Here is a 17,781-nt window from a genome sequence, read left to right on the forward strand (position 1 = left end):
TTCTTGTCCTTACTATGCGACAACAATAATAAATCTTGCAAAAATAACTAAGGTAGGACTCTAGAAATTTATTGAACCAGTGGGAGAAAGGAACACGAGTAACCTGAACCTATAAAAAAACACAGCATTGATACTTGCCAAGTACCATGTCACTCTTCAGGCAAAAAGCCAAATAGTTGCAAAGACAGAAGCAGCTCACTTGAGCACAGGTTCTTGCAGGCAATTTCTGTATTAAAACTGTAAAAAATCACTTCAAAAACTATTGCAGTCGATAGTAGAAAAAATTCAGATTTTCAATCATTGGTTAATGCAGGAATATTATTTTTGAGGACACCTGTGAGATGACCAGCCCAGCCACTAGGTTAATTTTTGCATTGTGTATATGTATATATGCACACAAGTGCACTTTGTCTTTGTAAAAATATGCAATCCTAAATGAATTAAAAAAAAGTAAAAATACTTTTATTTAATACAAAATTTAATTTTAGCTCAGTTATAACTAGCAGGTTGATTAAAAACAAATAATAATAATAAATAAATAAATAATAATGAGAATAAGTCTTCTGATAAGAATTCCCAGTGTCCAAAACCTTATATTTCCATTTCATCATGCTCATTATTTTAAAATTGTAAAATTTTAAAATTAAATGTGTTCAGTTTTTCACAACATCTTAATTAGGATAATTATTTTACAAATAGACAAGCAAACATTACAAATATTGATTATTTATTTTAACAAGTCAAAGTATTACATAAATATATATATTATATACATACATGAACACACTGGAAAATTATCTCCTCACAAAATTTCTATCCATATCTGTTTTATCACGTTGGATGTTATACACATTTCGTTTAATTCTGTCTTCTACACTCCCTTTGGAAGCAGCTGCAGAAAGCATGGGCCTGAAAATATTCAAAATTAATTTGCCTTTCATATATAGTTATAAAACTATCATATTTTGTTTTATGAGAAAGTATTTTATGAAGAAACATCTAAAAATTTAAATTCTGCATTTATTCACGGTAAATAGGGTTTTGCTGACTGCATATAAGCAGTACAGTAGCAAAACTCTTGTTAATGTACACTGCCTGGGCTACTTTATTTTGATCACAAGCTATAACAACATATATATTGAATTTCCACTGACACTAATCACTGCTCTGACACATGCACTATAAAAGTCAAAGTGACATAAGGAATATAAGACCCATGGGTGTCCGCAGAGGGTGCTCTGACACGTGTACTATAAAAGTCAAAGTGACATAAGGAATATAAGACCCATGCAGAGGGGGGGGGGGCAAATGGGGCACTTGCTCCTCCCTGGGATCGAGTAAAAAATTCCACAAATTATAATCGTAAAAGTGATTGAGATATGTAACCTTAACCTTACACCCTCGACCATGGGATGCTTTGTCTGCTTTAAAATTTTATTACGGGTTGGCCAGTTTCGGCCCTCGGCGGGGTAACCATTGAACACGTGTTTCATCTATTGCAGCAATAAAACAGAGTTCCTGTTTTTGGTTCATCGACTGATATTCCCCAAACATTACCAGAAGTTTTGGAACATTGCAACTATTTCCCTTCTATTAATTCAGCAATAACTATTGGTATGACATTACCTGTTACAACCTGTACCATTGAAAGAAGTTTTAGCACCTTGAGACGTTATTTATTGTTATTTGGTTTTTTTTTAGGAGCATTAGCAACTAAGGCCATATTGCTCCGGGAATATGCGGTGGTCATTCCCTGACCTTTCCACATCCTCCGTATTTGGTGGTGACGGGCTCGAACTCCGGTCTAATCAAGAAGCATGTGCTATGCACTGCTGCTCCTTCCCACCTAGCTACGGAGGTGCTACCTTGAGACGTGTGAAAACATGGTTAAGGTGTCCACTATCTCAGAAACTCGCCTATAAGGTTTATGTATGATTAGTGTGCACAGGAAGAAACTAGAAGAGGAAGCAGTAAAGAAGAAATTTATCGAAAATGTCATCAATAGGTTTGCAAGCAACTGACGGAGAATTCAATTCTTATATGATACGTGATTATTGAAATTATTATTATCTATATATATGTGAAGTTATGTAAAAGAATATAAGAAACAGAAAAGGAGAAAGAGTGACAGAACAGATTAATGCCATCAAATTTATGACTGTACATTACATCTGTCTGTATATAACAATTTTTTAGTTAATTGTAATACCAACTAGATAAATTGGAGAATTTAGCATAAATGTATTAGGGGTGCAAACTATACTCATTAGTTCAAAGGGCCAAGTTTAGGTAACCTAAGTTGGACTTCTTTGTTGTACCCTATAAATAAACACATAAAATAATATAAAAAAGTAAAATTAAAATGATAATATAGCTAATTATAGATATAGGGATACATTTAATGGAACGTTAAGGCTAGCTCCACTCAATATATCCCATCAATAATTAGCTGAAGCTATCTGTTTCTGTTTGCCATTTGCCAGATGGCAAACAGAAATGAGTATAGTTTGCATCCCTAATACGTTTATGCTAAATTCTCCAATCTATCTAGTTGGTATTAAAATTAACTAAAAAAAACTGTTTTATATATACAAAGGGTACTAGGAAAGTTTTGCAATACAGCTTTGTTTATTTAATTTTTTCAAAGTAATTTCCTCTACATTCAATACACCTCTCCATCCTCCGAAACCAATCTTTAAACCAGTTCTGCCAAGTTTCACTAGGGAGTAAAGCACACTCGTTGTCCCAAGCCTGTAGAAGGTCCTCATCACTGGAAAACCGCCTCCCTTTTAGCTTCATTTTCACATGCGGGAACAGTGCAAAGTCGCAGGGAGCAAGGTCTGGTCTGTAGGGAGGGTGCTCGAGAAGTTTCAGTCCTGTCGTGGTCAAGTATTTGGTGCAGGCTTTGGCGCGGTGAGCTGGAGCATTTTCGTGATGGAGGTACCAGGTGTCCATTCTTGACTTTGGCCGCAGGTTCTTCATAGATCCAATGACTTTAGGCAGGCATTGTTCAGTATACCACTTAGCTGTGACTGTCTTCTGTGTGTCCAAAACGACACATTCCACAATTCCACTCGATTTGAAAAATACAGCTATCATTTTCTTCTTTACAGATCGGGATTTTCTGACAATTACGGGTGTGTCGTCATCATCAAAGACCCAAACTTTGATTTGAGCCTTGGTCGGCAGATCGTAATAGTACAGCCAAGTCTCGTCACCTGTCACGATGTTGTTCACATACCGAGATTGTCCCTTATCAAACTTTTTTAACATCTCCCGGCACCAAGTCACACGTCGTGCCTTCAGTCAGTTGATGCGGCACCCAGAGAGAACAAAGTTTCTTCACGTGCAAATGATCTTGCAGAATCGAACGAATTGCTGGTGCATTTAGGCCCAGAGTATCCTCTGTCTGTTGGTAGGTCACTCGCCTGTTTTCGTCAAGCATTTTCCTCACAGCAGTAACGTTTTCCTCCATAACTGACGTTCGTGGCCTTCGCGGCCTCTCAGAATCCTCCAGAGTGAAATTTCCCCTTTGGAATTCTCTATACCACCTGAATATCGTTGTACGATGTGGACAATCATCATCTAGTGCAAGAGTCATTTCTTCTAAGCACTGGTCTATGGTTAAACCACGCACGAAATTATACCGCAAAACTGTCCTTATCTCATTTCGTGACCACGATGCCATCGCAGGCACTTTACACTCTCACTACTAATGAATAACTGAGCCCATCGACTTGGCGCAGCGGCTACTATGCACGTATGAACATGTCTCAACATGCAGCAACAAGCAGCTTCCTGTGATTCATTGTTGCATCATATTGCAAAACTTTCCTAGTACCCTTTGTATATTAATTCTTGTTTCCTTTATATTGTAAATTTATATACATTATGTATGTGTTTTTGTATTGATGCAATACTGTATTCTATAATCTACTTGTTTAATTAAATAATTATTTAAAAAATTAAATAAAAATTTATTGATGTAATTATTTGTCTCCAAGCTTTGCCGCCCCCTGAAAAATTTTCTGTGGATGCCCATGATAAGACCATTTATGTAACAAAGCTCTCCTTAGTTCCAAGAGTGATGTGAGGCAGAGGACTGTGTTCACTAACAACACCTTTCTGGTTCATACCACAGAAGCTCAATGGGACTGAGATTCAAAGATTAGGCTGGCCAGAGAAAATGCTCAAAGTCTTCATGTTCTTCAAACAATTCTTGCACAATTGGCATGGTGGATGGTTGCACTGTCTTCTTGAAAATACCCATATCCAAGGGGATAAACATGCAACATTTTTTGGGGATACATGATCCACAATGATGTTCATATAAGCTCTGACATTCACAGTGCCGTGGGATCAGAGAACCAAGGATGTGAAATGAAAACATATCTTACACCATTTACACCTCCATATGTGCATTCTTCCATTGGCACCTAAAAATGTATTTCAGTAATTCAGGACTCACTGAACATGACTTGCTTCTTGTCCTCCTGTGTCCATTATTTGCATTCCTGACCAATGCAGCCTTATTTGCCAGTTAAGTGTTCAGGATCAATGGCCTCCATTAATGGCGCCTCCGTAGCCAGGTGGGAAGGAGCAGCAGTGCGCAGCACACGCTTCTTGATTAGACCGGGGTTCGAGCCCTTCACTACCAAATACGGAGGATGCGGAAAGGTCAGGGAATGACCACCGCACTGGAGCAATATGGCCTTAGTTGCTAATGCTACTAAAAACCAAATAACAACAACAGCCTCCATTAATGCCTCTTACTCCCACAGCACAAGTAATAATGTCTTGATTAAACCGAAACTAATTGTTTCCATCAGATGGCAATAATTACACTTAATAATCTGTCTCCTTATATTAAGAACCTTGCTCAACCACCTTACATTTTCAGCCACATCAGCATCTGTTCACAAGTGTTTTTTGAAACATGGGTCAGGCACAATTTGCCATTCATTAAAAACTCAAATGATGCCAGTCTTTGAATGCTCAGCGAGTGCAGCCATCCTCTCTGCTGTAGCATCGTCTACACATGCATCAACAATCAAACCTCTCTAGAGGTCCTGCCCATTCCTGGTGAACTGATCTGGGAATCAGTCGGGTCACACATCATTTCTGTACATAGTCCAAACCACCAAAGCAGGGTATATGCCTTCTTTAATATCACTTATAAATAGCTAAATACAAACATTGGCCTAATCTGTAAAAATGTTCCTATTTATACTTTGGAATGGCTACACATAGGCTCAGTGGAGTTTAACAAAAATGGCACCATATTTAGCTGTCACAGAGATTACATCCATGATCAATTCAAACACTGCCATAGCTGAGTGGAAATGCAAGGGTCAAGTAGTACACAAATTTGAGTTGATTGTGGTTCTATCCCAGATAACTCCTATATGGCTGTCCAAGAGCATAAACAGTAAATCTACGTAACAGAATATCCTGACAAGTGAAAAGTGAATTTATTCTTGCATGGCATGATTAAACTATAACTTGGGCAAGTTGATGCATATTTCATCTTGATCTTGTATGAAATATAACTTAGCTATAAGCATAATATTTTGGATATTGCAAAATAAAATTATTTTACTTTTTCAGTAATTCATAATTATTAAACTTTACAAAAGAAAAACAGAGAGCTTGAGTAAAGAATCGGGATATAATAGGCAATTCTGCCAAAGCATATGTGATTAGAAAAATTACTCTATACTTATATCTATATAAGCATTACTGAAAAAGAGTATAATCATCAAATGTTCATAGTGGCAGTCATTGAAATATATATATTAAATGAACTGCATTGATGTGACCCACATTTTTTGGCTTGGCAGTTCTTGATCTCCAGAAATCAGTCTTTGATTTTTGAATGAAATGGCATTCAACACTCACTTAACATGGCAGGAGTGACTGCTGAGAAATGATAGAGACATTAAGCTCATAATGGGACTCCAGAACTAATTAGCATTGCAAAGTATTAACAAGGGCATATTATTTTAGCATCAATCTTAAAAATAATAACAAAATATAGCTCCACAAGGTTAGGGTGTATGCTGTCCCAGCATTAACCCTTTGATTAAAACAAAATTTTCTTATATCCAGTACTATTCTTCCTTAATTTATAGTATGTATCACCTATGAAAGAAACTAGAATCTATCGTTTTGATACTAATATTTTCTGATAAAGATTTTACTCATCTGTTATAACACATCATTCTCTTTCTAATTCTGGATTGAACAAGCAAACTTAACTTCTCTTGAAAACGCTACTTTATCAACAATTTCCCTTTATTTTAATTTCCCAGATATTGACTGGAATTTGTGAGTTGGTCACACATACTAGCATGGCTTTTGTGGATTTAGTGGATGATTGTTTTCTACATCAGCATGTTCGGGAGGCAACTAGAGGAAGTAATACTCTTGATCTGATTATCAGTAGTGATTCTTCATGCATTAAGAATCTGCAGATAAAGGAACCACTAGGTGGCAGTGATCACAGTGTGCTGAAGTGGGATTTACTCAAAGAGGTAACTACCATCAGGGGTAAAGGGAAGGGTTTTTGCTTTCGTAAAGGCGACTATGATGGTCTGAGACAGTATTTAAATTCTATACAGTGGGACCAACTGATGATGTTACCAACAGAAAATTCAAAATGGGACGCATTCAAAGAACTTATCTTGGAAGCTAGACTTTACATACCAACTAAGAAATATTGTTCAAGGTTTAGGCCTAAATGGATGTCAGATGAACTAATGAGACGTGGCAGAGAAGAAAAATGCATGAGATACATATAAATAACAGATGACACGAAAGCCTATGATAGATATAAGTTGGTCTGTAACCACGTCACAAAGGAGTTTAGGCAGATTACGAGAAATCTTTGGCAAAGGATGCAAAGAAAAACAGCAAAGAGTTCTTTACTTATATAAACTCTAGAAGGAAATGGGATCTATCCAGTTATATTAAAGGAGGAAGCAAAGAAAGTAAGCAAACCTTTAGCCATAATTATGAGAGCTTCCTTGTACTCAGGGGAGGTACCCATGGACTGGAGATGTGCAAATGTGACCCCAATCCACAAAGGAGGAGACAGGTAATTACAGACCTGTTAGTTTAACCTCTGTTAATTACAGACCTGTTAGTTTAACCTCTGTTCCAGGGAAATTAAGAGGCACTGGTTAAAAAAGCACTGCAGTCACATCTAGACAAGACTTCAGTTATAGCTCGGACACAGCATGGGTTTGTAAAGGGGAAATCTTGTCTGACCAATTTGATTGGATACTATGATGTGGTTACAAAGGAACTGGATGCAAAGAATTAATTTTGATATCATATATTTGGATCTGGGAGGCAAGCACCAGTGACGTGCAAAACACAGCCTCTCCTAATAAAATGCCAACTCCACCTTCTTGTGGTGCATCCTGTTTTTACAAATGGGGATATGGCAACCGAGTATAGTTGCGATGTATGAGATGCTACACAGTAGCATCTACCTCCATGTCAGGAGCGGGTACAAACAGCGTCTGTTCTCCATGTTATGAGTGGCTGACTAAAACACCTGGCTGAGGTATAAACAGCATGCAGAAGGCAATGGAAAACCACTGCATTATTTTTCCCAAAACAAGGAACCATGCAAAGGACACAAAATCATATTTCGTTTACTGATCATGTGGTGGAAATCCCAAAATCCGGCAGGAGAACAAGCAAGGATTCTCAGGTCGTCAGCCAGCGAAACCCTTGCAACAAACAGGAAATGAAAATTGGGATGTGGAATGTACGAACTCTACTGAGATTGGGGAAGCTAGAAGAGATGAAAAGGATGATGTGTGATAGGGAAATGGACATCTTGGGCTTGAGTGAAACCCGATGGCAAGGTAATGGCAATTTCTTCAGTGATGAGTACAGAATGATCTACAGTGGAGGTACAGAAACTGGACGAAATGGTGTTGGTATCCTAATCCAGAAAAACTGGGCAAAGAATGTTATGAATACCTACCATGTAGATGACAGACTACCGATGGTGAAAATAAAAATATCACTGAGAAACCTAGTAATTATCCAGGTGTACTTCCCAACATCTAACAGTGAGGACCAGGAAATAAAAGAGATGTATGAGAAAATTGAAGATCTTTTGAAATTGACAAAGGATGGTGACAACGTTGTAATCATGGGAGACTTCAATGCTGTGGTTGGTTCGCAATATGATAGAGTAGAAGTTTGGACTGGGAAACAGGAATAGCAGAGGCGACAGGCTGCTCGACTTCTGTGAACAGTATGATATGGTAACAACCAATACCTTATTTGAAGTACCACAGAGAAGGTACACCTGGAGAGCACCAGGTGATATACAATGCTATCAATGCTAACAAGATACCGCAACCAAATTAAGTTGAGCCACAGTTATCCTGGGGCAGAAGTTGACAGTGACCACTGTCTCATGATGGCAAAGTGCAATCTTAGATTTAAGAAATTCAAACGAATTGGAAGGACTAGCTGGGATTTGGATAAATTAGAATATGAACATGCTAAGAGATATTACGAAGAGAAAACGAATGAAATCATAGCTAACATAACAGGAGAAATCAACTGGGATTTGATAACGCAGGAGACATTAGGAAGGAGGAGCTTTGGTCCAAGGAAACCATGGATCATGGAAGAAATACTAGAACTCATATAAAGACGTAACAAATATAGGAAAGCACCCACAGAGGAAGGTCAGGAGAACTACAGATATACAACTAAATGTCGGGAAGCAAAACAAGACTGGATGAATAAAATGGCCGAAGACATTGACGAGGACTTGACAAAGAGAAGAACAGACAAAGCGTATAGAAAGATTAAGTCATTACAATACAATCCCAAAACAAGGAGCACGATGATTAAAGACAAACAAGGGAGCCTACTGATGGACCCAGAGGAAATTGGTGAGCGTTGGAAGGAATATCTAGAAGAACTCTACTGTGGAGAAGAAACAATTGATGAGAACGACTATATTGAAACAGAAGACAAGGTGGAAGAGGATACTAAAGGCCCAACAATTACAAGGAGTGAATTTGAGTTAGCATTAAGTCAATTAAAGAACAAGAAAGCAGCAGGACCAGACAATGTCCAGGCAGAGCAACTCAAGAATATGGGAGGAGACATGAAAGATAGGCTTTATCAGGTGATACAAAAAAATCTATGAAAGTGGTGATCCCAGATGACTTCAATAAAAGCAGAACAATCACTCTTCCAAAGAAAGGAAATGCTAATGACTGTGCCAATTACAGGACTATAACCCTACTGTCCCATGCATCCAAAATCATCTTGAATGTAGTGAAGAACAAGATCAAGAAAAGAATAAAAAGGTCATCGATCAAGATTAGTTTGGCTTCAGAACTGGATGTGGGCAAGAGGTGCTTCTAGCAATGAGAACAATTCTTGAAAGAAGAATGGAAATTAATAGGAGAACATACATTGCTTTTGTTGATATACAAAAAGCCATTGATAACGTAAATTGGAAGAAATTGTTCAGAGTCATGAAAAATTTTGGCCTGGACTGGAGAAAAAGAAGGCTTATCCTGCATCCGTACAAGGCACAACGTACTGAAATAGATATTAATGGTACCATAAAGGAAGCAAGGATCAGGAGAGGTGTGAGGCAGGGTTGCTCTTTATCCCCATACCTATTCAACATATTCATCAAGGAATCCATAACAAAAATGAAGCAGGAAGCAAAGGGTATCAAGATTAATGGACAACAGATTCACTGCATCAGATTGGCAGATGACAGCATTATTAGCTAACTCAGAGCAGTAGCTGTGTAAGATGTTGGAAAGGCTATCATAAAAGCTACAAAGATTCACATCAAAAGATAAAAATGCACAAAAGACTAAAATACTTGTCATCACCAAGAATGATGAACAACATCAAAATGGGGAACAACAAAGTGGAACAAGTGAAACAGTTTTGTTATTTGGGGAATTTCATTTCCCAGGACAACTGGTGCACTACAGATCAGAAGAAGAATCACCCTTGCCAAGCAAGCTTACAGTAACAAGCAAAATATTCTAACCAGCAGACACATTGACAGGGAGACCAGGAAAAAGTTTGCTGTCATTCGTTTGGAGTGTGCTGCTGTATGGAAGTGAAACCTGGACATTACAAGCAAGATATCAAGAGACTGGAGGCATTGGAGATGTGGGTCTGGAGGAGGATGTTGAGGATTAGCTGGACCAAGCAACGATCCAACGAATCTGTCTTGAACGAGATGCAAAAAAGCAGCAGCTACTCACAATGGTGGCAAAAAGACAATCTAAATTTTTAGGACACACCTTACGACATAACAAATTTTTAGTGAATATCTCAGAAGGAAAAATATTGGGAAAGAAAGGAAGGGGACAACCAAAGAAGAAAATTTTGGAAAATCTAATGAGGAAAATGAACTTTAGGGGACATGAGGAAATGAAACATTCAGCAGTAGACAGAGATGTATGGTTGCAGCTACAAGGCAAAGCCTTTAGAGTTTGATGATGATGATTTGGATCTTAGAAAGGCTTTTGATACTGTTGCACATGGAAGACTGCTGCACAAATTAGAGCAATGTGGCATTGGAGGCAAATTGTTGTTATGGATAAAGGGATGGTTGAGTGGGAGAAGACAGAGTGGTAATCAATAGATACTGTGCTTCGTGGACTAATGTTATTAGTGGAGTTCCCCAGGGTTCAGTGTTGGGTCCACTGTTGTTTTCTGTATTTATTAATGATATTGATGATGGTATATTAGGCTTAATGTCCTGGTTTGTAGAAGATACAAAGGTCAGCAGGGTTGTTAATGACACTAATGACAGTACACTGTTGCAACAGGATCTAGAAAAGTTGAGCAGGTGGGCTGAGAGGAGGCAACTGAAGTTTAACATTGACAAATGTAAAGTACTGCATATGGGAAGCAGTAACCCCAGAGTAATGTATCAACTGAGTTGTACTACACTCAGAATAGTTGAGAATGAAAAGGACCTGGACATAATTGTGCAGTCAGATATGAAGTTTTCTGAGCAGTGAAGACAGGCTGCAAGGGTAGCTCATGGTGTCTTGTCAATGATATACAGGAATTTTGCTAGTAGGGAAAAGGAGGTGATTATCCCTTTCTTTAAGGCAATGGTCAGGCCATGCCTTGAGTACTGCGTACAGGTCTGAAGACCTCATTTTAGGAAGGATGTAGATATTCACAAAAGATCTAAGAACTGTCATATGTAACAGTACAACCTTTTCTAAGTGCCAGAAATTCTACACAAACATCATGAACAGTATCCAGCTCTGAAAATTAATTTAATTTTATCTTGTCGCTGACTTACATTGTTGAACAACTGTAGTCAGAACCTTCAGTTTTGTACCCACGAAATAAATTAACCACTGCAGTTTCCTTAAAAAAAAAAAAAAAAAAAAAATCTGTGTTTAACTGCCACAAGGAACAATATTTAACGATTCATACTCAAGATCACTTACATGCAAAGAATTAGCTAACAAGTCAGTGAAAATGTACCGTGTTATATAAATCTCTCTCTCTCGCTCCACTTCATGAGTGTTTCAAGTGTCAGAAAGTGTTGTCAGCCCATAATTTTTTTTTAAAATTCAAATTTTCAAAGTGAATCTCAATTGTTAAAAAAGTAATGATCCTGTTTATTTATAATGTTAAAAATAACATGAATCTTCAGCAACTCACATAAGGGACTGTAAGCAATTAACAATACAAATTAAGGAGTTCCAACTTCAGGTGAATATGAAAAGATATAGAACACTTATCAACTTTAGACCATAAAATACTTCTCACAAACACATTTTTAAAAGTTTTATGTTCAACAGCATTCTACCTAACTTTTGAGAGAGAGAGAGAGAGAGAGAGAGAGATTTTAAATATGAACCAGAATTAAAAGTAAAAATGCAGAAAGATACCTATTATTTTTTTAAATTTCATAATTCAAAGCATCAGTGAGAATGGATACATTATCACAGCAATTATCATTCAAATAAATCAATAACTCAGTTATATTTCTACATCTTAATACAAAACTTTGCATTAGTTTTTAATTCCTAATATGGCAATATCGTAGTAATTTTCTCTCCCCTAGTTGCTGAAACTAGAAACAAACCAACAAAAATTGTACACTATACTATACTGTAATCAGTTTTGATCAAGGTTCAGACTCTGCTCCCACCAAGGGCCAAATTATTGACCATCAAGGCTTGGGCTTATGTTCAACTTAGAAATAAATGCTGTTTATCACACAGCACCACCAGACGAATTTGCTATATATTGAAAATTTAAGACACTGGCAAGAGAGCTGTTTTGAAGCTTACTAGCTTCTCATCAGCTATTGCAAGGTTTCCAATTCTAGGGATTTACAGGTACACAATTATTATGTATACCTTTTTCCTCTGCAGTACAATAACACAGAAGTTGAAATAAAAGGGGGTTATGTTTCAAAATAAAAGGGAGTTCTATTTCAACATAGTAATTGAAATAAAAAAGCCATATGCTTTATGTATGATTTTGACCACAGAGAAATCTTTTCTTCCACTAAATATCAAGGGCCAAGTTTTAAACCACCAATGCTATTCATGGTTCAGCATGTTGAGAGAGAAACCACCTGCTAGCTGATGAGATGCCAGTAAAGCTTCAAACCAGCTGTTCTGGTAGTGTCTCAGATTTTTAAATGCATAACAGAACTTTTTCTGGTGATGCCATATGTTTAAAACAATATCAGTAATTCAGAATGATAATGGTATTTATCTCTAAGCTGAACATAAACCCAAGACTTGAAGGTCAAAAATTAGCTCTCAGTCTTTAGCAGAAATGTAGATCTACAAGATCAGATGCAGCATACAAGAACGCAGCATAGGATTTTTATTTGACTTCAACTAATATGCTGAAATATAACCTCACAACCTTATATTATAAAAACAAACTAGAAATGAGAATTGTTTTCAGGTGAAATGTGTTATCAATTATGTAGCAACCAAAATAATGAACTTACTTTAAAAAATTAGCTTTTGTTTTCTTTTGCAGCTGCTGTTCTCTTTCATCTTCCTCCTTGTAGCGCTGTACATTCTTCTCTCTTTGTTCTTCTCGCCATTTTGCATTATCAAGCATTTCTTGTCTCAAACGTTCCATATCTTCTGCACTTAACTTTCTATGGACAAAAGTTTTAAATTAAATAATAATGTAAGAAAAATTCAAGTACAAAGTGCTAAAATCTAGCAAAGTAGCATTACAGCAAAATACAAATTACAGTATTTTAAATAATGTCAATTTACAAATAATTAACACAAATTTTAGTGCTGAAATTTCAGGTGAAACGTACAGCATCATAATGACAGTGGGAAACAAAGTACAAACTCATAAATGAAAGATCTATAGAAACAATCCATATCTAAATGATAAATCAAATGACACATCTTGTGGTAGTAGTAGTAGTGGTGGAATATAAAAAGTTGTACATCGTGTTTGTAGAAAGTAAACCAGATATATATTGTTACATAGTTATATAATAGAATCTGCATCCATTTTTTGGGGAAAAAAAAAATGGAAGATGAAAGTCTTCAAACAAGTTAGTTAATGTAAAAAGTGCATTACATTTCAGGCACATTAGGAAACAGTAATGATTCATGATTTATAACAAAAAAAGATAAAAAGAAAACTGAGCAAAAAGCAAAGCCTTTTATGAGTGAACCAGGAACATTTCATTTCTGCACATCCAAGTTTGCAGACAATACAAAGGTTGGCAGGGTTGTTAATAACAGTAATGACAGTACACTACTGCAACAGGATCTAGAAACGTTGAGCAGATCGGCTGAGAGGTGGCAATGGCAACTGAAATTTAATACTGACAAATGTAAAGTACTACATATGGGTAGCAGTAACCCCAGAGTAACGTACCAACTGTGTGGTACTACACTCAGGGTAGTGGAGAATGAAAAAAACCTGGGGGTAACTGTGCAGTCAGATATGAAGTTTTCTGATTGGTGCAGACAGGCTGCAAGAGTAGCTCATGGTGTCCTGTCAATGATATACAGAAATTTTTCTTGCAGGGATAAGGAGGTGATTAACCCCTATATAAGGCAATGGTCAGGCCACCTTGAGTACTGCATACAGGTCTGGAGGCCTAATTTTAGGAAGGATGTAGAGCTGCTGGAATGAGTACAGAGGGAAACTAGATTGGTGAATGGTACAAAGGGTTGCTCTTACAAAGAAAGGCTAAAGTTCTGCAAATTGCAGGGTCTGGAGACTAGGCACTTGCAAGGTGATCTGATTGATTTGTATTAGGCCTTGAATGGTTTGAACAAGCTCAATGCTGATGAGATTCTTCCTCTTGCTCAGATTATTCACCTGAGGTGACATAAATTCAAATTGAGGAAAGCCAATTGTAGACCAGATGTGGAAATTTGCCTTTAGCCAGCTGGTGGTTGACTGCTGGAACAAATCTGTCGTGGAAGTTGACAGCTTATATAAATTAAAAGTAGAACTAGACAAACATTTGGAGTGAATGGATGGGTGAAATGGGAAGTTTTTTGTTTTTTTTTTGGCTGATGCTGTATAAGCTTGCTTTCTTGCATCATATGCCTATACTAATGCTAATCTGCCACATTGCCCATTCATTCCTCTACCTAGCCCATGGCAACAAACCTACTGGTCTGATTTTACCAAAATTTGTGAAGGCTGAACAAAATATAAAATTTCAAGAAAATCCATCTACTGGGAGTTAAATTATTACATGTAGGCAGACAAAGAAATAATAATTTCCAGATTTCTATTGGTCTAATTTTGATTAAAATTTGGGACAGCTTGACATGTCTAAGCTAAATACAAAGGGTACTAGGAAAGTTTTGCAATACAGCTTTGTTTATTTAATTTTTTCAAAGTAATTTCCTCTACATTCAATACACCTCTCCATCCTCCGAAACCAATCTTTAAACCAGTTCTGCCAAGTTTCACTAGGGAGTAAAGCACACTCGTTGTCCCAAGCCCGTAGAAGGTCCTCATCATTGGAAAACCGCCTCCCTTTTAGCTTCATTTTCACATGCGGGAACAGTGCAAAGTCGCAGGGAGCAAGGTCTGGACTGTAGGGAGGGTGCTCGAGAAGTTTCAGTCCTGTCGTGGTCAAATATTCGGTGCCTTTGGCGCGGTGAGCTGGAGCATTTTCGTGATGGAGGTACCAGGTGTCCATTCTTGACTTTGGCCGCAGGTTCTTCATAGATCCAATGACTTTAGGCAGGCATTGTTCAGTATACCACTTAGCTGTGACTGTCTTCTGCGTGTCCAAAATGACACGTTCCACAATTCCACTCGATTTGAAAAATACAACTATCATTTTCTTCTTTACAGATCGGGATTTTCTGACAATTACGGATGTGTCGTCATCATCAAAGACCCAAACTTTGTTTTGAGCCTTGGTCGGCAGATCGTATAGTACAGCCAAGTCTCGTCACCTGTCACGATGTTGTTCACATACCGAGATTGTCCCTTATCAAACTTTTTTAACATCTGGGGCACCAAGTCACACATCGTGTCATCTGCTCTTCAGTCAGTTGATGCGGCACCCAGAGAGAACAAAGTTTCTTCACGTGCAAATGATCTTGCAGAATCGAACAAATTGCTGGTGCATTTAGGCCCAAAGTATCCTCTATCTGTTGGTAGGTCACTCGCCTGTTTTCGTCAAGCATTTTCCTCACAGCAGTAACGTTTTTCTCCGTAACTGACGTTCGTGGCCTTCCCGGCCTCTCAGAATCCTCCAGAGTGAAATTTCCCCTTTGGAATTCTCTATACCACCTGAATATCGTTGTACGATGTGGACAATCATCATCTAGTGCAAGAGTCATTTCTTCTAAGCACTGGTCCATGGTTAAACCACGCACGAAATTATACCACAAAACTGTCCTTATCTCATTTCGTGACCACGATGCCATCGCAAGCACTTTACACTCTCACTACTAATGAATAACTGAGCCCATCGACTTGGCGCGGCGGCTACTATGCACGTATGAACATGTCTCAACATGCAGCAACAAGCAGCTTCCTGTGATTCATTGTTGCGTCATATTGCAAAACTTTCCTAGTACCCTTTGTATGTCTCTAACTGAACAAAATATATATTACAGCCAGGCCTCAAATAACACGAGTTCGATTAACGCGATTTTCAGTTAAAGCTATTTGAAAAATTATACCACTTTTCACTTTACACGATGCAAATTTCCAGTTAATGCAATCTTTTTTTTTTTTTATACGATAGTTGAAAAAGATTTGAATCGCGCTTTAAGCTTACTGCGAGTCGTACGGTCAATAAACAAACGTTTGCCTGCTGCCCGCCTCGGTGTGTTCCATCAACCATCGGAAGAAGACATGTTACTTGTTTGTCTCCTGCTAATAAAGTCAATGCACACTTGCATAAAAATTCAAATTTTTAAATGAGCAAGATGAAAATGTTACCGCGAAGGAGATAATGGTAAAAGAATTAGATGAAATCTTTCGTATTGCAGAGAACCTCAAAGAAAAGGTTTGAAGTTCTCTGCGATATTTATTTCGCCAGGGCCCAGAGAAGATTGTTGTCGGCTATCGGAAATTGATTGATGAAAAGAGAAAGTCAACACTGTTCAAATATTTCTGCAACAGTCATTTCTTCATTGTGTATTTTATGTCAGAGGTTCCCAAACTTTCTTGGTTCACGGCGCCCTTAGTGTCTCAGTAATTTTTTCAAGGTGCACCGAAACCAAAAGAAATACCTAACAGTTCCGTTTAGTAGTTAGGTCCAAACAACTTAATAAGAAATGCTGAAACTGTCAACTACCTCGAGCTAGTAGTTCGCGCGGTGTCCAACATATGTTGAGTATCGCTGTGTTTCCCTTGAAAATTTTAAATATTCCGTGGCGCACAGTTTGGGAACCGCTGTTTTATGCAATAAACATTTAATTCCATAATTATTTTCATTATCTTTTACATTGTATACATTAAAAAGTTATTTAAAAGGTATTTTTAAAATTCTTTATGGACATTCCAGAAGGTCAAGGACCAATTATAATTTTCCTATTGATTATTATATTCGATTAATGCATTTCCGTTTAGCGTGATGCACTCGCGGGACGAATTAATTGCGTTAATCGAGACCAACCTGTATATCAAAATCTATCTACTGGGAGTTGAATTATTATATGCAGACGGATAAAGAAATAATAATTACTACATTTCTATTGATCCATTTTTAATAAAATATGAGATGGCTTGACAAATTCTTTTAAACAAGCCAAATATAAAATTTTATAAGAATCAATCCATTAGGAGCCAAGTTGTTACATTTGTACAGACAGACAGATGGACTGACAGACATGGTGACAATAGGCATGTTTCAATAATGCTAACAAAACTAAAACAGTTGCTTAAATGCCACACTAATGAATAAGGGAATTTCTCTAAGAGAAACGTATCTCTAAGAGGAAATGTATAATTCTGCTTATTTGTAATGTGGTGTCATTCCTAGATGGCTGTTTTGGAGCTTACTAGCACCTCATTTAGGTAATACCTAACAACTCAGTGATAAGTTAACTTAGATGGGAAATGCTAAAAGTTGCAGAAACAAAATTTTGAAATTTGAGCTAATAATTGCTTGCTAGCATGTCATAAAGCCAATTAAAACAGCATTTTTCTTCTCTTTTACAGTGTAGTATTTATGCAACTCATGGTGGCCTCACTCACAATTAAAGCCTTTTTAGAAAGACTTTTCTTTTAAATTTTGACTGCTCTATAAAAAAA

At 37.3% G+C, this 17,781-nt stretch overlaps 1 protein-coding gene across 1 annotated transcript in view; it reads right to left on the reverse strand.

Annotated features, from left to right (window-relative positions):
* Positions 1–777: 777 nt before the first annotated feature.
* Cwc25 (CWC25 spliceosome associated protein homolog) overlaps positions 778–17,781 on the reverse strand; it is a 65,130-nt gene continuing 48,126 nt past the window's right edge. Inside the window, exons 8-9 of the mRNA XM_090379206.1 lie at positions 13,016–13,171; positions 778–909 (exon numbers count right to left, since the gene is read on the reverse strand). Coding sequence (XP_090235332.1) covers positions 795–909; positions 13,016–13,171 — 271 coding nt within the window. The 3' untranslated portion in view covers positions 778–794. The remainder of the gene's footprint in view (positions 910–13,015; positions 13,172–17,781) is intronic.

This window comes from Mastigoproctus giganteus, chromosome 8 (assembly GCF_048544385.1).
Source record: "Mastigoproctus giganteus isolate SK-2022 chromosome 8, ASM4854438v1, whole genome shotgun sequence".
Taxonomy (NCBI): domain Eukaryota; kingdom Metazoa; phylum Arthropoda; class Arachnida; order Uropygi; family Thelyphonidae; genus Mastigoproctus; species Mastigoproctus giganteus.